This window comes from Penicillium odoratum (genome assembly GCF_028828045.1).
Source record: "Penicillium odoratum strain IBT 22623 chromosome Unknown utg000005l_segment0_segment0, whole genome shotgun sequence".
Classification (NCBI taxonomy): domain Eukaryota; kingdom Fungi; phylum Ascomycota; class Eurotiomycetes; order Eurotiales; family Aspergillaceae; genus Penicillium; species Penicillium odoratum.
The window spans coordinates 778,283-799,928 of record NW_026643147.1 but is presented as its reverse complement, the minus strand read 5'-3'; the positions used below and the strand labels follow the sequence as shown (position 1 = coordinate 799,928).

The window sequence follows — 21,646 nt, the reverse complement described above, 5'->3', positions numbered from 1 at the left end:
TTTGAGGCCTGACTAACGTGGCCGACATCTCAGCCCGACATGAAATTCTCGGCGCCGAGATATACATGGCTCGGCACCGAGCAATCGATCCGATTTCTATATAATGGTTGACTTGCTCTTCTATTCATACATTTCAATATTCAACCGAAATTTGATTATCATCATTTCAAAGCTTTTACAATGCCTTCCAACGCCCCTGAACCAGTCATCGTGGTTGGTGCCAGCCTAGTCGGCCTTTCCGCAGCCCTATGCCTGGCATCGCACCATGTCCCAACTATTGTTCTGGAGAAGCATGCCGGTATTTCCAAGCACCCTCGTGCAATCGGGTTTACCCCCCGCACCATGGAAATCTACCACAAAGTCGGCATTGAAAACAACGACCCAGCGCCCGCTGACTTTGTCCTCGAACGGGCCCACGTCGAGAGTGTGGCCGGCAAATGGCACGACAAGTCATCGTGGTCCGACACGGACACAAAAGCAAAGACAGAAAAACAAACCCCGTTGATTGTCCAGCCGAAGATGGAATACTCGGCTGCTCGTGGTTATGCCAATCCTCAAGACAAACTTGAGCCAATTCTCGAAGCACGAGCACTCCAGCTTGGCGCCGATATCCGACGCCAACACAAAGTGCTAAACGTGGAACAAGGTTCAAATGGAGTCACCGTCACTGTCAAAGATGACCAAGGAAACACCCAACAAATCCGAGGATCATACCTCATTGCCGCAGACGGAAATCGCAGTACCATACGCGAACTACTCCACATCCCACGCCAAGGTCGCGGATTCATGCAGACAATCCAAAGCGTACTCTTTCACGCAGATCTCCAACAATGGACAAAAGGGATTCCCCAATTCGATATCAACCAGCCCGGTCTAAAAGCCTTCCTCGCATCTTACAGCGACGGCCGCTGGGCCCTAATGTTCAAAGACGAAGTCAAGCGCGACGACGCCGCTCTCCGCGCAGCAATCTACCAAGCCATCGGAACCGAGTTTCCCCTAGAAATCATCACAACAGCAGAATGGGAGCTAACAGCTCTAGTCGCCGATACCTTCCAATCTGGTCGAATCTTCCTAGCCGGCGACGCGGCACACACCCTCCCACCTAACCGTGGCGGCTACGGAGCGAATACTGGCATCCACGACGTGTACAACCTCGCGTGGAAACTTGCCGCTGTTCTTTCAGGACAATCCGAGCCGAGGATTCTGGATACGTATACTGAGGAGAGGAGACCTGTTGCGCTGCTGCGACATGATCAGATCTTCGTTCGTGCGGACTACAAGGTACATCTTGATACCGCTGTACCGGCTGGCGAAAAGATAGATGATGATGCAATGGAATTTGGACAGATTTATCTTTCCGATGGAATAATCGGTGCGGATGGTGGTTTGCCGAGGGCCTTGAAGCCTGATGAGTGGAGGGGCCAGCCGGGGACTCATCTGCCTCATTTCTGGGTTGAGAGAGATGGACAGAGGGTTCCGATTCTTGATGTTGTTGGTGTGGATTGGACTTTGATCTCGGCTGAAAGGTGGACTGGGCCTGTGGCTGAGGTCAATAAGAGGTCTTCTATTAAAATTCGATCGGTTCGGCTTGGAGTTGATGTTTTGCTCCTTGGACAGATTGATCTTGAGTTGTTATTGGGTATCTCTGATAGTGGAGCGGTGCTTGTTCGACCTGATGGGTATATTGCTTGGAGATCAGTGGAGCTGCAGGCTGATGCTGGGAACATACTTGGTTCTGCGCTGTGTCGGGCTTCGTTTCGAGTTGCCGACCTTTAGGTGTTACATACCAATTACCAGATCTAACTTTATATACATATCACGGCTACTTTGGAAGAGATAAAATTTATTTGAAACCATGTAGAATCTTTATTCACGTGGTGTTAAGCATTTTTTCCTTGAAAATTCGGATATTCAACCAGCATGGAGCACTCAAGTCATCTTATAAACTTTGTTTACAAACAGGATAATGGGACGTCCTCTTGTTAATATATGGTAGTACTAGTAGTATCTCTATAGTGCGTGTGACTATCTGACATTTACTCCTTTTCTCGGGTATATCCAATGGCTCATGGGCTGCTGTCCCCATGCAACTCTAACGGCTACGTGCATCCATAGGGCCATAATCCGTCAAGTTTGTCAGGTGTCTTGTACGCCGGTAAAGGTTTCATGACACTCTATCTTGAAGGAGTTCCTAGTATGACGTGTTTCTTCCGCCAGGTGGTCTTTCCTGTGGTTTGCCGTATTGGTACATATACTCGACAAGGTAAAATGGTCGTCAAGTTTTCTTTGCACATCTGTAGGAGTGGGACTCCGTTCATCTGTTGTAGCTCCATGAATTGAGTTCTCAATTTGCACTTAAAAAGACTCCTGATCTTCCATGATAGATTCTGTTGCACGGTGATCCGGGGCATTCAAGGTTCTGGAAAGAATGGATAGTACATATATTCTCAACTATAAACTAGGTCATTGTGCAGCAGTTATGCATTTATGCAGTTTATATTAGCAATAGGCCAGGAGTATCCAAATACGAGTAAGTTTAAAGGTCATTCTCATATCACAGTTTCATTGAAGTAATTTAAGCCGTTTATGATGCTTGAGGCTCCGAGTATTTCTTTTACATGTCAAGGTAGAAATGAGCTTGTCTGACGCTATTTATTTGAGTTGTACATACTCAGTAATCTACGCGTGTGTCACCGTTGCCTTGGACATGATTCCATAATTGACGGTACCTTCCGAATTGCGTTTGTATCTACTATCTTGTTCAAGTGTTTGTCATTCTATTTTCTTTCCTCAACCTCAACCTTCCTTTCTTTCCTTCCCCACCTGAAGACGTTTTTTGCGCTCCACTTTCCCCTTCTGTGAATGATAAAACCTTTCTATCACTAATCTCTCATTCTATCTGAAGTTTACAACGATGTCGGATACTCGCCAGGTCGTGGGCACGGCCGATCTCAACCTGATCGAGGCGCCTGTCACCCTGAGTGCCTATCTGATCTGTGGCTTTGCCAGCTTTGGAGGTAAGACATCCTTTCCCGCATTTTTTGGCTTCAAAACTGATCTTGACACTTAGGCATTCTCAACGGTTATGACTCTGGCTACATCTCTGGAGTCCTGGGCATGGATTATGTCAAGGAACACTTTGGACATTCTCGTAGCCCCACCAAAGAAGATCCATCCGAATTCATCATTCCCAGCTCCCGCAAGTCCCTCATCACTTCCATTCTCTCAGCTGGTACTTTCTTCGGTTCCCTTCTCGGAGGTGTGCTCTCTGAGCGCTTTGGTCGTCGTATCACCATCATGATCTCCTGTCTGATCTTCTCCATCGGTGTCGCTGTCCAGGTTGCAACTGTCAACGTCGCTGGTCTTGTTGCAGGTCGTCTGATTGCTGGTCTCGGCGTAGGAGGTGTCTCCTCTACTGTCATTTTGTATGTCTCTGAGATCTCTCCTCGCAAGGTTCGCGGTCTACTCGTTTTCGGTTATCAATGGGCTATCACTATCGGTTTGCTCCTCGCCTCTGGTGTTGCTCAAGGCTGTAAGAACATTGATGGCCGCTCGTCTTACCGTATTCCCATCGGATTGCAGTTCATCTGGGCTGTGATTTTGGCTGGTGGACTCTTCCTCCTTCCTGAATCCCCTCGGTACTATGTCAAATGCGGCCTCACAGAGGATGCTTTGCGCTCGCTGGAGCGAGTCCGTGGGCAGCCTCGAACCCACAATGCCATCCAAGCAGAGCTTGCTGAGATTCAGGCAAACTATGAATATGAAAAGCAAATCGCAAGCACTTCCTGGGGTGATTGTTTCAAGGGTGGCTTTGCTCCGCGTGGAAACCTCCGCCGTGTCATCATGGGTACTGGCTTGCAGATGTTCCAACAGTGGACTGGAATCAACTTCATCTGTAAGTAATGCTTACGTTAGTCCATTTTTTGAATACCTTATCTAACTGCTTAGTCTACTATGGCACCACGTTCTTCCAGGAGGTCGGTCTGAAAAATCCCTTCTTGATGTCAACCATTATGAACGTCGTCAACGTTGTCACAACTCCTGCATCTTTCTACATGATAGAGAAACTGGGTCGCCGTCCATTGCTTATCTACGGCGCCGCAGTCATGATTTTCTGCGAGTTCATCGTTGCGATTGTAGGCGTTACCAAAGAAGGGACCCACGCAGCGTAAGTTCCTCCGACTATTTCGAAATGACAATGCTGACCATCTGGATTTCAGGAGCGTTTGTCTCATTGTCTTCACCTGCTTTTACATCGCAACCTTCGCTATGACTTGGGGTCCAGGTGCCTGGGTGGTCGTTGGCGAGATCTATCCGCTGCCGATCCGAGCTAAAGGTGTTGCTCTTGCAACTGCCTCCAACTGGATCTGGAACTGCGTCATTGCGGTCATCACTCCCTACATGGTTGACGAATCGGAAGGTAATCTGAAAGTTAAAGTCTTCTTTATCTGGGGCAGTGCGCTTGTCCTTTGTCTCTTATTCGCCTTTTTCATCATCCCCGAGACCAAAGGTCTGAGTCTGGAACAGGTTGACAAGATGCTCGAGGAGACCACCCCCATGACCAGCGCTAAGTGGGTGCCCCACGAGACCTTCGCGCACGAAATGGGCATGCTCGACAAGGTCGAGCCTAGCATTAGCCACTACGAGCAAAAGGCCACTGTGACGGAACACGATGCTATCTAGGATACTCACAGTTTCCGCGGCTGTATGCGTTTACTCAAGCGCACCCAGCGGAATATGATAGCAGTTCTATGGAAAAGATCTGGAGATCAGAGTTCCAGGGATGAATGCACTCAAGTGTGAAATCTGGTAGTGCAGTTCAATGAATATCAATTAATAGGCCTGATTAGTGATCTTTATCTTAATTGTTATGCAGCAATTGAATTCACTTCTCAATATTGTTCATATAGTACCTAAGAGATATATCAAAACCTGGTATTGGTCATTTTACAGTAGAAAGCCCCCGTGAAGGACACTGTCACAAGAAAAAAGAGACATAAAAACGCCAGACCCATGCTCTGCCATAAAGCGCCAAAGTCCGAAAACACTGAAACCGGGAGAAATTTACTCCTCGTCGGAGGAAGCATCCTTGGACTTGCTCTTCTTCTTTTTCTTCTTTTCCTTGCGATCGGCATCGTCCCCATCGGCCTCGGCCTCGGCCTCGCGCTTCCGCTTCTCCTTCTTCTCCTTCTTTTCCTTCTTCTTCTTCTTCTCCCCATCGACATCGGCCGGCACCGACTCCTCGGGCGCAATGAAATCCTTCTCGCGCTCGCGCATTTTCTCCTCCCGCTTCAACCGCTGTCTCTCGACCACCTCCTCCTTCTGCGCACGATCCTTTGCCTCCTTCGAAAGGAAGTACTCTCCAGACTCGATCTGCAAATCCACCTTGCTCTTCTCCGGCGCAGGCGGGAACGGCGTATAAACCTTCTTGGACTTGTCGGTAACATTGTGAGGAACACGACGCTTGGAAAGCGTGCGCTTCTTGAAGTTGGGCAAGAATCTATCCCACGACTCATTCGCCAGCGTCGGGTCCTTGGCTAGCTCGCGCTTGATCATCAATTCCTTGATGTGGTAGATCGGATGGATATTCGCCATGCAGTCGTCGACGATTCTTCGGATTTCCTTCAATCCCTTGAATGGTCCCATGGCCGCTACCGTGTTACCCTGAACAAGGATGTAGGTGCCTGTGAGCAATTCTAGGGCTTTGATGGTTGAGCCGTTGGGGCCGAGGATACGCTGTCTCCGCTTCACGAATCGCTCCTTGTTCCGCACTTGGTTGCGGATCTTGATGATGTCGCAGGCCACGCCGTCCTCGAGGATCTTCAACGCCTGTGTGACGGGGACGCTACGCGAGAGGAGTTTGATCAGGTCGCGCGCTTTCAAGATGGCGGCTGGGTCGTAGGTTTTGCGGGTTGTTTTCACGGTCATGCTACCCTCTACCAAATCCAGGGTGCAGGCGATGCCCTGCTTTTCCAGTGCCCTGGTGACTGTTGGCCATGCTTCCTTCAGGTAGACTTCACGGTATTTGGGGAAGAGGGTCATGAAGGAGGACTCCTCCGCGAAACTTCCGGCGACATTGTGTTCGGCTTTGAATTCTTCGATCTAAATGAGTTTGAGTTAGCGAAGATTTCTCTTGGGGATAGAGGGGGGGTTTTATTACCTTCCACTTGTCAATGTCATCGGTATCCCAGGCCTTTTCTTTGTTGTAGGTGGAAGGCATGTTGGCTGCAAATGTTGAAAGAGGAAGTTTCCAAGTTAATTCAACTGGAGCTCAAATTCCGCAACTTTTTTTTCTCCCCGCCTTTCCCTGATTGGGTAGCCATTGACACCTGAGAAGCCAGGTGTCGATAACTTCTAAATAATATAATGGATCACTCTTGATTATAACTTCTAAGGAATTTCTACATTTTAACTGCTACTTCCCTTGAACCCGAACAGTAACGTACGAGTGTCTTCGATGACGCTTATCTCGCTGTCATATATGAAGAACTCTATACTCCATATAGAATTTGAAAATTATCCCCAATCGAGTTAGATGAGAGTACAGACCTTAATTACTTACTTTCGAATGTATGACTGGTTTCTATCTCTAACCGGCAAAGCAGTTCCATACTGTCTTGAATATCGAGCGGCCGGGAAAAGTAGCGGTTAAGGGCAGGGGGCCTATACTGCGTCTAGGACACACAGCCAGCGAAAGAGAACCACGTCATCTTTGCGCTTATTGACCGAACCAATCGTGCAAAGATATGAGGCTTGGGTCGAGACCGATCACAAAGCCCCAAAGAGATAGAGATCGTCTCGGCTAGCTCGGTGCCTAGCAACGATAGGCGACACAGAAACAAAAAGCCAGCAGGGCAAGTGGGTATTTGTAATTGCCCAACATGACAGGGTGTTGACTCTGATGTTGGAACAAAATTGACTGGATCCCTGGTGGTTGTGCTAGATCACTCAAGGGCATTCCGGAACGAAGTCTAATAGGGCGTTGGATCCCGGGGCGTTGGGCCGGGTAACAAGTCTCCCAAATAGGAGAAATACCAACCGGTCCAAGCTCATCTTTTGCTTTGATCTCCAAGATATTCGTTTTTCGCATTCCACAATCTTGAATCTTGAAAGATTCCTCAAAGATGCCTCAAGAATTCATCAGATATTATCACGAATTGGTGACTTTTTGTCACTGCACTCCGTAGGACATTCTGTCAGACTTTTCTTCTTTAGACAGATAGAATGATTGCCTGGGTCGTAGCTCGTAGTGCGTAAGGTGATAAGATCAGGTATTGACATGACAATGCAGAGCTTATCTGTCAGGTAATGGGAGGAGTTGGTCGAGCTCAATGCGCTTGGTTCTTGCCTTCCCGGTAGTTTGGGTCAACACCCCCCTCTTTCTTTCTTCGGCTTGCTCCTTCACTCTTCAATCTTCCCCTGGCAAAGGCAAGTGTACGTTTCACACAACGATCCTGATTATACTGGACTGTGGGTCCGAGGGATGGCTTTAAGCTTGTTGCCCCAATGGTATGGTCGGGTTGAGGCTCTCATCCCCCAAGTTTCCCAGACTGAATCACTGACAGCAAATCGTTGACGTACCCCCAACTTCAGAGGGACATCGATCGTTGTGATATTTTGAGAACCAACAAAGATGTATACATCTGATTGGTGATTCCGACGCCACGCGGTAACGTTTAGCGTGGTCGTCGGCCGTTGTCGATTTGCTTCGTGACCCTCCCGATCCGCACAGGACCCCGATCCATACCCGATCCATAATGACGATCTGACAAACAAACCACTTCTACCATACAGCGCAGAAATTAGCTTTGGGCTTCCAACACCTACTTCGTGCTGTGCGGTTGTACTACAATGCGCATCCGTCAGTCCGGCCAATCCTCTTGTCCCCTGTGCGACCATCTCGCCGATTCCCAGTCCCTTTTCCGCTTCGAACTTTCTCGCAACGTGGGCTTTCGGGGGAAACACACAACTTCCCTTGTCAAGAAACAGCGAAATACAATGGACTGGCCCACTGAGGTACAAAATTGATCAAGAATTTGTTTTGACTAACCGTCTCTTGGCTAATTCGACATGGTAGTGCGCGTGGAACTGCGACAAAATGCAATACAATACCCAGGATAAAGACCACGTTAGATGCTGCGAATCACAAGAATATGTGCACACCTCTTGGTGAGGTTTCTGCCAGTTCGATATGTGCAAAGTCGGCCCAGCTCATAAAGGTTTTCGTCCAATGCAAACGTATCTGGCCATGTCAGCAAACTCTCTCCTCAGCATTTCGACAATGCGCACCTACAAGGGAAAATATGCCTTCAATGAATGGTCTCTAGCTTCTTCCTGTGCTTGTTGCACCAACGAGTCAAAAGTCTCTGTTGACATGTGCAACCGTTGGGTGAGGGGATATAGCGCCAGGGATCGAAGAAGTTGCTGAACATTATCACTATTGCATTGTCCAATGGCTCGCATCCTTGCGTCTTTATTCGGTCAGGTTAGAACTTTGAGTGAGAACAGCAGCGGCTACTCACCGGTCGACCATGCTGATAAAGGAAGAGGGATCATGTTTGTGTCGACGTCCTCGAGTCCTGCCTCAATGAGAGTGGCTCGCAACTTTGATCCAATCCGAAGGTCTTTCCTGTCTTCCAAGGCACGCATGTATTGTGTGCTCCATCTCCTAAGGGCATGCTGGTCGGTAATGGCGCCGTTGTCAGATTGCACATTATGGTATATTTCAACCATTTGAACCCATCCACCCGGCTTCAAGACCCTTTAAAAGAAAGAACACATGATCAGTACGATCGACTTCTATCCAAGAGACTGGATTACTGGGGTTCCATGACAGCCGAACTGCCTGGGAGTGTTCGCACCTGACAATGTCGCGGACATAGGACGGCCATCGAGTACGGTGGATACCGGTCGCAAGGAGTCGAGAGTGCACAAGATCGAAGTGGTTCGAAGGGAATGTGAATGTTCGGTTCAAGTCGTCAACCTACAGGATGTTGTATTAGCGACCGTCAGTCCAACCACAATCCACTCTTCGCACAGTAAGATCTGCAACAAAACGTCGATGGCGTATTGAGAGAGCTAAATGTTGGGCTGACCATACAACCTCCCTATGGTCCTAACTAGCGATGTGAAAAGAAGATCAATCACTCACCTGCAGCCAAAGGTTATCCGGAATATCATCTGGGCTCATGTGCGGGGCAATGTCCACGCCAATGACCTTCACAGCAATTGTCAACCATTTTTAGATGCCTAAAGGAGAAGATCAGCGCAGCGACTCACATCACAATCTGGGTTCTGTTCAGCAACCTCTATGGCCCACGAGGCGGCCCCATGCCCACAGTCTAGTACTCTTCGCAGTCGGCGAATTGGTGGAAAGATTAGACGGTCGTCGAAAATTCTCTGGAACACTTGCTGCTGGGCATCCAAGCGCTGCGCTTCTTCCTGCTCGAGCTGTCAGATAAAAAGTGGGACCAAGACGATTGTCTGCTCACATCATCGATTGGTCCGAAATATATGCGATGGTCGATCGAATATTTTTGATACTCGCGGCCCTGGATAGTGATCGTATCCAGATATTCGCGGTCCAGCGCTACTGTTTGTGAATCTGGGCTCCTTTTGGATCGAAGACCTGGATATTAGTATTCGTGGCCTTGAAAAGAAAGAAACGCGAGGGAGAGTGACTGTACGTCATTGTAATCCTGTTTCTTCTCCTGAATGTCGTGCACAAAATTGGCAATGTCGACCGCTATATGGAATGCTTTTTGGCCGGTTTTGTCAAAGAGTGGGGATAAATTCTCCGCGCCAAGGGGGGCATCAACTGATAATGCCAGAGGGGGAAGAGGAAATTAAAGAAAGCTATGTGATTTTCATCGACGCGATCGGGTACCGCTGGAGGGGAGACGGCGGCAATGACAGACTAGGACTGGATGGCGGCTCGAGGATCATTCACACACTTCGTCGGCGCCTGTCAACGGGCTGTATGAGGGGCCCAAGTCTCATACAAGGTACGTACTAACAAGTGCACGAATGAGAAGGCTGAGAACTAGTCCACCCAATGCGACGAACACGTTCAACTATATTCGGGTGAGGAAAATCTCTGGCGGTGATCTTACGTTGTGCCTCAAATCCGTGCGTCTTGTTTCATTCGAATGGGGCTTTTTTCGTTGATCGCTGGCCCAAATACGACCAATGCGGCGTTGTTATTCCCCTCCGACTCGTCCCAGCGGTCCCTAGGAACCTCCGACGGGTCTTGTGGTCATCTCTAGCTAGAGGTTGAGCTACTTATCAATTTGGATATACAAAAACTCTTTTTTTGTTCTTACTCCCGAGAGACTGGGTCATACATTGACTCAAGCAGGGGAAGAGGAATGGAAATGGCGGGTCGGTCCAGTAGCCGAGGAATGGTTCACAATTATCGGAACTCCAGGGAATACCAACTATCAGGATAGACTCGGCCCCATTCTGCTACTTAAAGTCAAGCTAACAAACCTTGACACTAGGCGGCAGTGCCGTCAGCTAATGCACAGTCCGCTGTATCGCATATGACATACTTTACCTCTAGGATCCAGGAGCGCCCGACAGAGTGGATCAAGCGAAATACTGTCTCGCCGGCCCATCCCCGGCCGGCACAATGGTCTGATTTTTGTGTGGCTAAATATGGCTGGTGAGTCCGATCTCATTCAGCGGCTGAAGCGCTAGATGCCAGAAAATCACAACCGCTTTCCCTTACACCATGAGAGCCGATGTTTTTAATGTTACATGTCGGACATGGTATGGAATGATGTAATCAGAGCTTCAGCCACGGATCAAAGGACCACCAAAAGCAAAAAAGAAAAGGAAAAACGAAAAAGAAAAAGAAAATTCCTATCGGATCAGATATACCCCTGGCGTTCACCCGTTCCGTCAAGCCCTGAGAGATACGAAACAATAGGAAGCCGGGAGAAAGACATCCTATGAGTCTGATCGAAGTCCCCTCTGCAGAATTATCGATTGGAATCCAAACCAGCCCTTGCTGGATGCAGGCCAGATGAAAGCCCTGCATTACAGATTCCAGAGGCACGGGAATGGATCGTCCCTGGTTCCCGCTGTCAGTCAAACCAAAAACCAGAAATTGGGGCCAGCACTTCGGTGACAAGGTTTTTAACACAACGATCCGTTCGCACACCTGTGCACACCGATGTGGCTCCGATCTTGGCGACCAATGTGCATGCAGTATGCTACGGCGCTAGGTGTGTTCCCGGGCTGAGTCTGACGAGGGCAAACTAACCCCTCAAACATGAAGTGGGGTTGGCCGAGTCAAGATCAGCAAGAACCTCGTTGGATTCCCTTCCTTCGGGACTCTTGTGGTAAGCTGGTTCATTTCTCCTTCACCGCTTGTCCGATCCTCGGGGTTTGGATTCGATCACTAGATGTGAAATGGTCCTATTTGGCAAATTGAGTATGGTGATATTAATTTCCCTCCTTCAAATGTACGATTAGTGGGAAATAATCAGTCCCTCACTTGTTCTGCTGACAAAGTACGCAGCTGATAATCTTGAACAGCCGATGCGGAAAAGATATCCACTTCAAGAATTCAGGCTATGGAGGTGTGGGTTCTCCCTTGGGTTCCACTTTCAGTCTCTTTTTCCAGACTGTCGGGACTTTACGCCATCAAATTTCCAGAAAAGCCGCATACATGTTAGGGTGGTCAGGGTAACCACATGTGTGCGGGTTAGTCCATGCAGAATCTAACGTGAATGAGTTTAAAATCTCGAGGGAACAGATTCTGTGCAGATCAGACTCCACGGCCATGGAACACCCCATGAGATATGGTGCGATGATCGGTGACCGACCACCCTGTACTCGGTCAAGAACAAAAAGGTGGGCTCTCAGATCAGAATTGTTACGGTAGGATTGACCGTCTCCATCATTAAGGGGATGATGTGGCCCTGGGCCTTGTTTTAGGTTCGTAAGTGCTTGCGCCCGAGTCCCGGCTTTCCCTGTTGTTCCTTCCCAATTACGGAGTCAGAGTTTTATTCAGGACAAATTCCGAAAATTCTGACCCCTCCACATGACCTCATTTGGTCCGAATGTTCATGCATGGGGCAGAGGGACGGCCCCCTCCCGAAAGAGGAGCAAAGCATCCAAAGCGTCGGGTCTACGGTAGGGATGTATAATTAAGTTATCTGTGACGCCGTTGGTTCTGAACCCAGCGCCATGGTTCACTTCTCGGGAAGCCAGGCCCTCAGCTTGAGAGCGGCTAACCTTGTTAGTAGTTAGCCTTTGGAATAGCGGGATGTATGTAATCAAAACCAAGTCCTTCTACCTTCCCAAGAGGTATATACCCGGTATTAAGTCTAGTCTGAAGGCCGCTAACGATCGAGACTGATCCGAAAACTTATATGAAATGATATTCAAAATCAGAGTGGATCAATTACAAATAGGGGAAACGGGCAAAAATCCTCAAAACCACTGAATCCCTAAACCTTGGAAGTAAAATTACTCTGGACAAAGAAAATCAAATAATCTTAGCGTGCCATTCCAGCGGGTTCTCAGCTCACTTTCTATAGGATGAGAGCCGATCTTCGTATCGTATCGAATATCGTGTTACTTTTTTTTCTCCCGCAGCATTGGTTGTGGGTTTGCTCTTTGTAACCTGGCTCCACTGTAGTGCAGGATACTATATGAAGCCCGCTTTGGAGGTTACCTGGTCATTTGACGCATTTCAAATTGGTAATTTCTCTTTACTAATCTGAAAAGTTTACTATACCTCAGACCCTAGCCTACGTGTATAGAGAACATGCTAAAATATGCACATCTATCCAATAACACAATGAACTCAGACTCCTCTACTGTCAAGTACTCGGTCTTCTAATTAGTACCCGATTAGCCCCTCCAAGGACCTTGAAATAACAGCTTACCACATTTCTGTTATCGACCACAGCCAACCACCTACTCTACCACGTGCATTAGCTCCAACCAAATTACGTTGCCAAGGGCACAAACATCCAGTCCGTCGATTGACTACTGTAAACTACTGTACTCCATACATACGGAGTTCACCGTGCAGTGCATGGTCTCTCAGCTGATTTGTTACATGGGTTGTCGCCACCCCGCCCCCATGCACCCTTTGCTTGACCCGATACTCTGGGACGGGAATACAGGTTTTTTATATGGGTCAGCTGCACTAGGCTCTTAATGGTAGTTGCATCGTGCGTGGCATGTATACATGCACTGTACTATGCATGCAAAGAGGGTTCTGTTTTGCCCTATACATCAAACTATGTTGCAAGGTTTGAAGATCTTAGCGATCGATGGAGGTGATTCGCGATCCTGCACATGTGGGCTTCTACTGAGATCGTTGATCTATATCTGGGGTTGGTACTGAGATCCTGACTGTACTTGAGAATGGTTGTCTGGTCTAGCGAGCCATATAGAACTTGAGGTGATCTATATAGTATGTGGTACATGTTTAAATATACTGGACATCAGAATATTAGGTATTACTAGTAACAAATGCGTGTAGATCTTAAATGTCAACGGAAAATACATATATTAGATACATAGGTATAGATGTTGACCTTGGGCTTTTACATTTGAAAGTATGACGATGTAATTGAATCCTGGCGTAGGTGATGATGCTCGCAGAAGATTTAGTGGTTGGGTTATAATCACCTTTAGGTGAATAGAATTAACAATTGACATCCGTGTGGTCGAGTGGCAAACACTCCCACCAGCTGGCACTATATGTGGCCAGACAAGTGAGCCTACGGGACTTGTTTGGTGTTGTCAATGAGTACCGGGAAATCAGCTCAGAGCAGACCCCTCCAAAGTGACCAACATAGGCACAGGAGGAGTCCCTCTGGGTTGACTGTTCTGTATTTTTTGATATTGTTTCTGATACCGCATTCACTTATTAGATCAAAAAATCAGGTAAAATCTATATAGAATCATGCGCGGGATATGATACAGTAGTTGGTCATTCTGTGGGTGAACTCATGGATGATGCAAATGAGGCTATTCACAATGTACCCTCAAAGTACTCGGTGAAAACAGAAGATCTCGCGTTCGAATCCAGCTGACCATAAGCTAAAACACATTCATTTCTTCATCGCCTGAGTTGAGTTGGGTATATTAATCAGATAAATAAAACGCAAAAACATCACGCCTCGATCTCACCGAAGATCCCATGCAAATTTCACCGATGAATACAAGTAGAGCTGCAACTGTCTCACTGACTCTTTCACACACATTCTACAGTGGAGTTCCAGCCCCGAAATTAACGCACATCCTCCCGGCCAGTCGTATACTTGATGCTCGCCTCCAGAATCTGCATGAACGTCTGAATCTCCGCATCATTCCGTGGAGCATAAATCAGTAGAAACTCCGCTGGGATATCAGGTCTCATCCCAAGGCTCAGCCACGACATGGCCGATGTACCCGAGAAACCATGTCGCTGGCCCCAGCCTGCCTCAATAACCTTCTTGCCTGATTGATATCAGTATGTAGATCTTTGTTCGACCGCAAGGGTCTATTAATTGACCATTCTCATGTCGACTTACAATCAGCAGGTGCTAATGGAAAATGCGCCGAATAATCGCCATTCGAGTGCAAATGCGCAAGCTCGCCGTCGGTCGCCTTCACGACATCCGAGCGCGGGAGACGATCGGCCAGGAAGAGAGCCTCAGCATGCGCTTCCTGACCCGAGCGCTGGAATTTAACCAGGTGATGGTTCCGACGACCGAAAGCCCTGAATGCAGCATCGAGTTTCTGTGATATGCGGGTTAATATTCTCATCTTGATTCTCCTTGCCATTTCTTTTCCTGTTCCTGATCATCAAAAAAGACAAAGCAACTCACATCCTTAATCTCTTCCTCGGGCAACTGAGTCAACTGCCTCTGAGGAACAACATGCGGCCCAACAACAGGCCTCTCCTTAACCGAGCGCGCCTGCTCCGGGGCAAGAGTAAGGAACCCCGCCTCCCCGGCCCCGTGTCCCTCGAGCGCATGAACGCGCTGTACGTATATCTCCGTCGAAAACATCTCGCTCATCAATGGCTGGAAGACCGCGCGCACAATTAACCATCCGAATACATTATTTGGGACGCCGCCAGGGCCGTAGGAGCGGAAGGTGCGGTAATCGCGATAGATAGCTGGGAGGATGAGGGAGGTGCCGATTGCGGCTGTTGTACCTAGGGCGAGGGCGAAGCGCTCTTGTTGTGTTTGGGGGAGGCGGAGAGCGAAGGGGAAGTGGAAGGAGCGGAGGTGTTTTGTTATTTGGTCGTAGGACGTCATATTTGTTTGTTGTGGTTCGCTGAGTTGATTCGAAGGGTTGGGTGTACGATTGTGCCGATGCGATGGTGCGATGGTGCGGTCAGATGAGATGAGCGCGATATAAGTACCTGTACCTGCGGGGCTGGCTAGTGTCAGCGATAGCGAATGAATCGGGGCTTTCTAGGTCCGATGTCCGTTGTAACTACTAGGTAACCCTTGATTTTTATTTTTGATTCTCTTGACATGTAATTATTCATACTATGCAGGATGTAAGGTCTTTCATTATCAAAATTGGAATGTTTATTTATTTCTCCAGGTCGGAGTTAACTATCTTATCGCCGGCTATGGGTCGTCCTTTATCATATGACCTATGTGATTGGTATCCGGCAAGTTATATTAGCAATGGCATATGGCTAATGATTTCATTCTCAGTCTTCTTTGCTAATCGAACTGAGGGAGTGTGCAAGTTTCAGGAGAACTACGCTCTCAGTGGCGGCGAAGTAATTCAGACTATTCCCGTCAGCTATGGTTTCTTATGTGAGATTGATGGAACTGACCTGTCCATCAAAATCCGCAGGTGGCGGTTGAAATGATCTTCATATCGTTTAAGCGTGTCCTCGAGCTTGGCAATCCGAGTGGGGTCATAAGGTCTGGCTTCGGCTCCTGTGGCTGCCTCCCCAGACAAATCCGGGTCAGCAGAGGCCAGAGCCCGCGAGAGAGACGCTGCCGTCCATGATGCAAACATAGTACAACAGGTCATCAATTTAGAATGAATCTATCAAAATGGGTTAGAGCTTATTCAGCAGAAGCAAAGTCTCGAATCTTCTTACCTTCAACAGCTTCGCCTGGGTAAGCATGCATTCCTTCAGACAGGTGTCCAAGAAATCCACGTGGTCCTGCATTAGCTCATCAACTGTCCGGTTGACCTGTTTGGTGCCATTCACGGTCACTTCAGAGCCCTCGGCATCAGCCCCATTCACCCGGTCCATCAATCCTACCCAGTTGGGCTCTATCACTTCAGCTGTACAGAAATACAACAATTGCTGGACAAAGACGAGCATCTTGGTCCGTAGGTTCCACGCACGTCGCTTCCACATCTCCAGTCGTCTATCAGATGACTTGTGTCGCCAGCTCGTCATCTTGTTCTGGTCTGCCCAAGATGTGACCAATAATGTCTCCAGATGGCGCAGGGCTAAAAGATGTCGGAAGATGAGTTGATATCGCAATACAGTCTTGCGACTGATGACGAGCGAGAGGGGGAATGGCACCGTGTAGTCCAGCTCCAGCGCATCGAATCCCACAATATCTTTCTCGTCATCTGCCGCCTGGGCTGCAGAAGCCTGCTGTTTCTCAATTGCCGCCTCCGGATGATCTTGGTCAATACCAGAGACGCTGACCACTTGCATCAACCACTTGGTGAGCCCAATCTTGTTCATTCGTACTTTAACATCTTCCTTGAATGGGTCTTGTGCGGCAATACTCCCCGACTGACGAAGGACAATATCAAGAAGTGACTGGAGCTTGCCCTCGTTAACAACCCTAGCGGGTTTGCGTAATTCAGATGCGCTGAGTTCGAGGAAGTAAGAAAAGAAATCAGAACGATCCAGGAAGAAATAGTGTTTGAGTGAGCGGAAGCGGGTCGTCAGAGAGTTTTTAGTAAGGAGCAGGTTCAGTAGAGAGGCATTGGCGTAGGTGTAAGCGCCATTGACATTCTCCAAAAACCGAGGATCATCAAGTGTCTTGGGCACATCTTTCACTGCTTTGCTGATATCCACACCACCACATTCCCGTACTACATTGAGATATTTTCCTGCAAGAAGAACCTTGTCTCGAACACTATCAAGTTGTGGTGGAATCTCATCATTGCGGATCGTGTACCGTTTCTCCCAGTACTCGTCTGTATAGTCCTCTTCAAGCTTCTCCCTTTTGATCCACTTCTGTTCTTTGATCAAAAATTCTCCATGAGGGTCGCGGATTCCTCCATGGTGTAGCCATTCATTTAACATGTTCATGTAAGGTCGACTAGCATCTCGCAACAAACCCTGGACTAGACTCTTGGTCGTTGGATCGCCCGCAAATGTATTCAACCGCTCCGTAAGTAGCCGGAGAACGTTCCCACCCTTGCAAATTTTCTTACTTGCCATCGCGCCAGGCACCAGATCACCACCCTCTCGTAGTTGTTCCAGGATATTGTCGACGTCGTCGAAATCATCTATCGATTCGTCTGTATCTTGATCTTCTAGGAGACCATTTCGACGGAGTAGTTCTTGCCCTATAGAGTATAGTTGAGCGAGGCACTGGCTTGTCGACATTGTGTGGAGGTGAAGTTGGTGTAGGGTGAATGTGGGGTTGTTCAGAAGCTGGCCTTCCAGCTGGGCGATAAGAATCAAATAGTCCTTGAGAATCTTCCGAATCGATGCGCAAAGCGCATGGCTGACAGCGCCATACTCGGCACGACTCTGGATCTCCACGAAAGCCTCCATTGCGCTATAGTGAGTGGCCATCTTCAACATCGACTGTGTAAGATCCCGCAAGGTAGGGTCTAGACCCGGGGCCAATTGGAAGACCGGACCGGTGAGTCGGTCCTTCTCAACGGACGGATCATAAGAACTATGGTAGTGGATGTATTGGCCTTCGAAGCCCATGAAAACAAAGAGCAAATCCTCCAACACGGCGGCTTCTTGGCCATCGGGCGAAAGATCTCGAAACGGTTGAGGATAGAGTGACTGGGGGACTGTTGCAGCTGATGGAGGGACGGAGACACGGCATGCGAGCGGGGCAGTGGAGTGAGGAATCAATGATGCTTGCGGATCCCAAGGTGCTATAGAGCTTGTCAACACACTTCGTTCAGCCTCAAATTAAATGTGTGAAGCGATGCGACATGGGCTCGAGGAGTGACTCACTTTCAATCGCGTCCCTGTCCCGCATTTGACCTCCAGGGCTTGCGCCGTCAAGCTGACTGGGGTGTTTGGACCGTGACTTATCGCGTTCCCCACGATTGGTCGCGCTTGACTCCTTGATGGGATTCCTCCGCACTGATTTCTCTCTGGTTGTGATAGTAGTACGTTCTGAACGTTTCTCTGGTATGATCCTCTGGTCCCGAGACATTCTGTTCTTTTGACTAGCGCTGCTGGATCGCAAAGGGTCCATGGTATCGGCGAAAGGTGATGCGCCGCGAGGCCCAGCCTCGACGCGATTGGAGACTGCGCGGGGTCGTGTAGCGTTCATGTAGCTGGCGCGGTCATTGGCGGACATGATCCCGACAGGAGGCAGAGCATGGCATGAAGCCTAGACAATCGAGTCGAGCAAAAAAGAATCTAAGCTCTGAAATCAACAAAGTAGCTGCGATGCAAACAAACCGTGGAAACTCCACTGACCAACCCTTGGGCACCGTGTAGGTGCCTTGTTGCCTTATCCGTCAGGTGTCCAACAGGCATTGACGACTTGCGTAGAGCTTCCACCTCGAAGCTCCGCTACCTGCTCCCACCTCTCATCCATCTCACGCTCAATACTCTCCCTTATCTTATAAATCATCCTGGACCTCTCTTGACTTCTTGATCTTTTGACTTCTATCCTGAATTCAGGCCATTCAATATGTTCATTGCACGATCCGAATATGGTAAGCTCCGTTCCTCCAGACCAACACTTGCAGCATCACTAACAGCTCCTGGATAGACCGTGGAATCAAGTACGCATTCTGAACAGGGCTCCTCATCGCTTCAATCCAAACCTTTCCAACTAACATTGTTCCCCCAACAGCACCTTCTCCCCGGAGGGTCGTCTATTCCAGGTTGAATACTCTCTCGAAGCTATCAAGCTAGGTTCCACAGCGATCGGAGTACGTCCACCCTGTCTCTTTTCAGATAAATGAATCTCGCATCAGGATGACGGGATATTTCTTGCCTCGTGTTAATTGAACTTCACCATCCCGTCCACAACTGACACGCCCTAGGTCGCAACATCGGAGGGAGTCATCCTTGGTGTTGAGAAGCGCGTTACATCCACCCTGCTCGAAGCATCATCCGTCGAGAAGATTGTTGAAATCGACCAGCACATTGGCTGCGCCATGTCCGGCCTGCAGGCCGACGCCCGGAACCTTGTTGAGCACGCCCGTGTCGAATGCCAGAACCACGCCTTCAACTACGCCGAGCCGCTGCGCGTTGAGAGTACCACACAGGCAATTTGTGACTTGGCTCTTCGGTTCGGAGAGAGCGGTGATGATGAGGAGAGCGTCATGTCTAGACCGTTTGGTGTTGCGTTGTTAATCGCTGGTTATGACGAGGATGGGCCTCAGCTGTATGTGACCTCAATCATTCACCTCTAACTTGCGCTAATCTTGTATTGTTGTCTGCAGATATCACGCTGAGCCCTCAGGTACGTTCTATCGATATGACGCCAAGGCCATCGGCTCCGGAAGTGAAGGTGCCCAGGCGGAGCTGCAGAATGAATACCACCGCTCTTTGACTCTGGCCGAGGCCGAGACTCTGGTGCTCAAGACGCTTAAGCAGGTCATGGAGGAGAAGCTTGATTCCAAGAATGTGCAGTTGGCGAGCGTTACCAAGGAGAAGGGATTCCGTATCTACGATGATGAGGAGATGGGCCGGGCCGTGGCACAGCTTGGTGGGAACCAATAGATACTGCCCAAGTGCTGAGTTTTAGTTCTATCTGAGCTCTGTGAGCAGTTTATGTCTTCATTTGAATGTAGTGCGTCCAATACGTAGAGCTGTCAGTTTTTGAGTGATATGGAAGACTGGATTGGTAAATACTATGAAGGGTATACCGCTCGGTAGCTTACTGAAGGATAATGCAGTCACAATAAACAAGTTCTCAGAGGGCAAGGTAGTCGAATCTAAACATAACTTTTTGGTATCTCAATATGGAACTACCGAATCTTGTACACACAAGGTTTGAGTACCTGAGCCTCCTGCTCCGGTGTCATGCCATTGCCGGCATCCGGCTTGCGATCAACAAATCGCTTCTTCCCAGCAACAGGAGCAGGAGCACCAGATGAAGCATGCTTGCCCTTTGACGGGGTAGAACCAGCAGTCTTGATGAACTCCATCTTCACGAACATCTTGTTGGACTTGTCAACTGTCTCCTGCTTGAGGATAAATCCACGGGTCCGGAAGACCTCCACGAATGCTGAGATATCAGTATCATCGTTGTTATCCGCAGGGCGAGCATCCTCAGCGAAGATGTCAGCGTCGTCTTCATCCTCATCATCGCCCTTCTTCTTTGGTAGCTTCTTCTGCTGGGTCTTGCTAAGGGGCTTCTGGGCTCCAATCTGCGCCTTCTTGCGCGTCACTTTGCCGAATCGACTCTTCACCTCACTAACCCAGCACTCGCCTTTGCCATCAGCGCGCAGCACACGCCAAGCTTCCTCGACGAAGGACACCCAGTTGGTTCCCATCAAACTCAGACAGAAAACGGTCACATCAACCGATCCATCCTCCAGGGGCAGATTGGAGATATCTGCCTTGGTGATGAGAGGATCCGGTGCCTGAAGATCGTAGCTCTTCACCTTGATATTCAGCTTCTTCGAGGAAGGAGTCAACGCGCGCGCAAGTCCGGCATCACCACAGCCCAGATCCGCAATAGTGCAGGATCCGTTAGGTCTGCGGGGCAGAGGCTGAGGCTTGTTGGGGTCCAACTTGTTTCCTCTTCTGGGAGGCTGCACGGCTCCACGTCGGCGGACGAACTGGATATAGCCATCAACCGGGTTGGAGGGCCAAGATTCTTTCACCTGGCGGGAGAAGCCAGCGTGATATTCGCTGAAGAGTTCCGGGTTGGCATTGAAAAGTTCAACAGCTTTGGAGGAGTCGGTCGTGTACAGGGTTTCGTTCAAGTGGCGGAAGCGGGAGGAAATTAGTTTCTGGCGCATTGCCTGCTGGAGCGGAGTCAGAGTCGCCGTTGTTATGGGAGGTGCAGCCAGAGCACTTGTTTCGGGCGCAGGTGCAGCAGCGGCAGGACCCTCCTTCTGGTCCTTGTTCTTCTTGTTCTTCTTCTGCTTCTTCTGGGGTGTGCTTTCATCCTTTTGTGACTCTGATGCGGGAGCCTTCTCTTCGGTGTTGTTCGTCACAGCGGGTTCGGCTTGCTCGTCAACCTTTTCGTCGGCCTCTTTCTTCTCTTTCTTCTGCTTCTTATCCTTGCGCTTGACAGGTTTCGGGGTGTAGCCCTCGATGTGCTTGCGGTACATCTCATCGACATTGCCACGGGTGACATTGTCATTTCCACGTTTGCGCTTGTTGTTCTTGTCATTGGGGGTCGAGGTTTCCTTATGCTTGGAATCGTTGGAAGGTTTTGCGACCTCAGATTCCCGCTTGGGACCGCTCGAGAGCGACCATCCTGGAACGGCGAACATTTTGGAGCTAGAGTTTTTCCTCACTGGAGAATTG

General features: G+C 49.0%; 8 protein-coding genes across 8 annotated transcripts; 3 read left to right on the top strand and 5 right to left on the bottom strand.

The window, feature by feature from the left end:
* Positions 1-180: 180 nt before the first annotated feature.
* N7520_005839 (uncharacterized protein) lies at positions 181-1,776 on the top strand (the record flags this gene model as incomplete). Its single annotated transcript, XM_057139773.1, has 1 exon — positions 181-1,776. One exon carries the CDS (start codon positions 181-183, stop codon positions 1,774-1,776), a length of 1,596 nt encoding a protein of 531 aa, XP_056993779.1.
* A 1,138-nt stretch (positions 1,777-2,914) lies between these two features.
* Positions 2,915-4,683, top strand: N7520_005838 (sugar porter family MFS transporter; the record flags this gene model as incomplete). The annotated part of the gene is made up of 4 exons (XM_057139772.1): positions 2,915-3,017; positions 3,071-3,895; positions 3,949-4,168; positions 4,221-4,683. The coding sequence occupies 4 exons, from the start codon at positions 2,915-2,917 to the stop codon at positions 4,681-4,683; spliced, it is 1,611 nt and encodes a 536-aa protein (XP_056993778.1).
* A 381-nt stretch (positions 4,684-5,064) lies between these two features.
* N7520_005837 (KRR1 small subunit processome component) lies at positions 5,065-6,220 on the bottom strand (the record flags this gene model as incomplete). Its single annotated transcript, XM_057139771.1, has 2 exons — positions 5,065-6,102; positions 6,161-6,220. The coding sequence occupies 2 exons, from the start codon at positions 6,218-6,220 to the stop codon at positions 5,065-5,067; spliced, it is 1,098 nt and encodes a 365-aa protein (XP_056993777.1).
* Positions 6,221-8,211: 1,991 nt separating this feature from the next.
* Positions 8,212-9,626, bottom strand: N7520_005836 (class I SAM-dependent methyltransferase; the record flags this gene model as incomplete). Its single annotated transcript, XM_057139770.1, has 7 exons — positions 8,212-8,242; positions 8,294-8,471; positions 8,523-8,761; positions 8,862-8,983; positions 9,152-9,217; positions 9,280-9,450; positions 9,492-9,626. Coding segments are annotated over 7 exons (942 nt in total), but the record flags the coding sequence as incomplete, so codon positions are not given.
* Positions 9,627-14,257: 4,631 nt separating this feature from the next.
* N7520_005835 (uncharacterized protein) lies at positions 14,258-15,272 on the bottom strand (the record flags this gene model as incomplete). Its single annotated transcript, XM_057139769.1, has 3 exons — positions 14,258-14,466; positions 14,541-14,748; positions 14,838-15,272. 3 exons carry the CDS (start codon positions 15,270-15,272, stop codon positions 14,258-14,260), a joined length of 852 nt encoding a protein of 283 aa, XP_056993775.1.
* Positions 15,273-15,679: 407 nt separating this feature from the next.
* N7520_005834 (gamma-tubulin-complex subunit SPC97) lies at positions 15,680-18,506 on the bottom strand (the record flags this gene model as incomplete). Its single annotated transcript, XM_057139768.1, has 4 exons — positions 15,680-15,761; positions 15,809-16,026; positions 16,082-18,072; positions 18,155-18,506. The coding sequence occupies 4 exons, from the start codon at positions 18,504-18,506 to the stop codon at positions 15,680-15,682; spliced, it is 2,643 nt and encodes an 880-aa protein (XP_056993774.1).
* Positions 18,507-18,845: 339 nt separating this feature from the next.
* Positions 18,846-19,885, top strand: pup2 (proteasome core particle subunit alpha 5; the record flags this gene model as incomplete). The annotated part of the gene is made up of 5 exons (XM_057139767.1): positions 18,846-18,870; positions 18,927-18,939; positions 19,011-19,089; positions 19,204-19,547; positions 19,606-19,885. 5 exons carry the CDS (start codon positions 18,846-18,848, stop codon positions 19,883-19,885), a joined length of 741 nt encoding a protein of 246 aa, XP_056993773.1.
* A 248-nt stretch (positions 19,886-20,133) lies between these two features.
* On the bottom strand, positions 20,134-21,612 carry N7520_005832 (25S rRNA (adenine645-N1)-methyltransferase; the record flags this gene model as incomplete). Its single annotated transcript, XM_057139766.1, has 1 exon — positions 20,134-21,612. The coding sequence occupies one exon, from the start codon at positions 21,610-21,612 to the stop codon at positions 20,134-20,136; it is 1,479 nt and encodes a 492-aa protein (XP_056993772.1).
* Between the last annotated feature and the right edge of the window lie 34 nt (positions 21,613-21,646).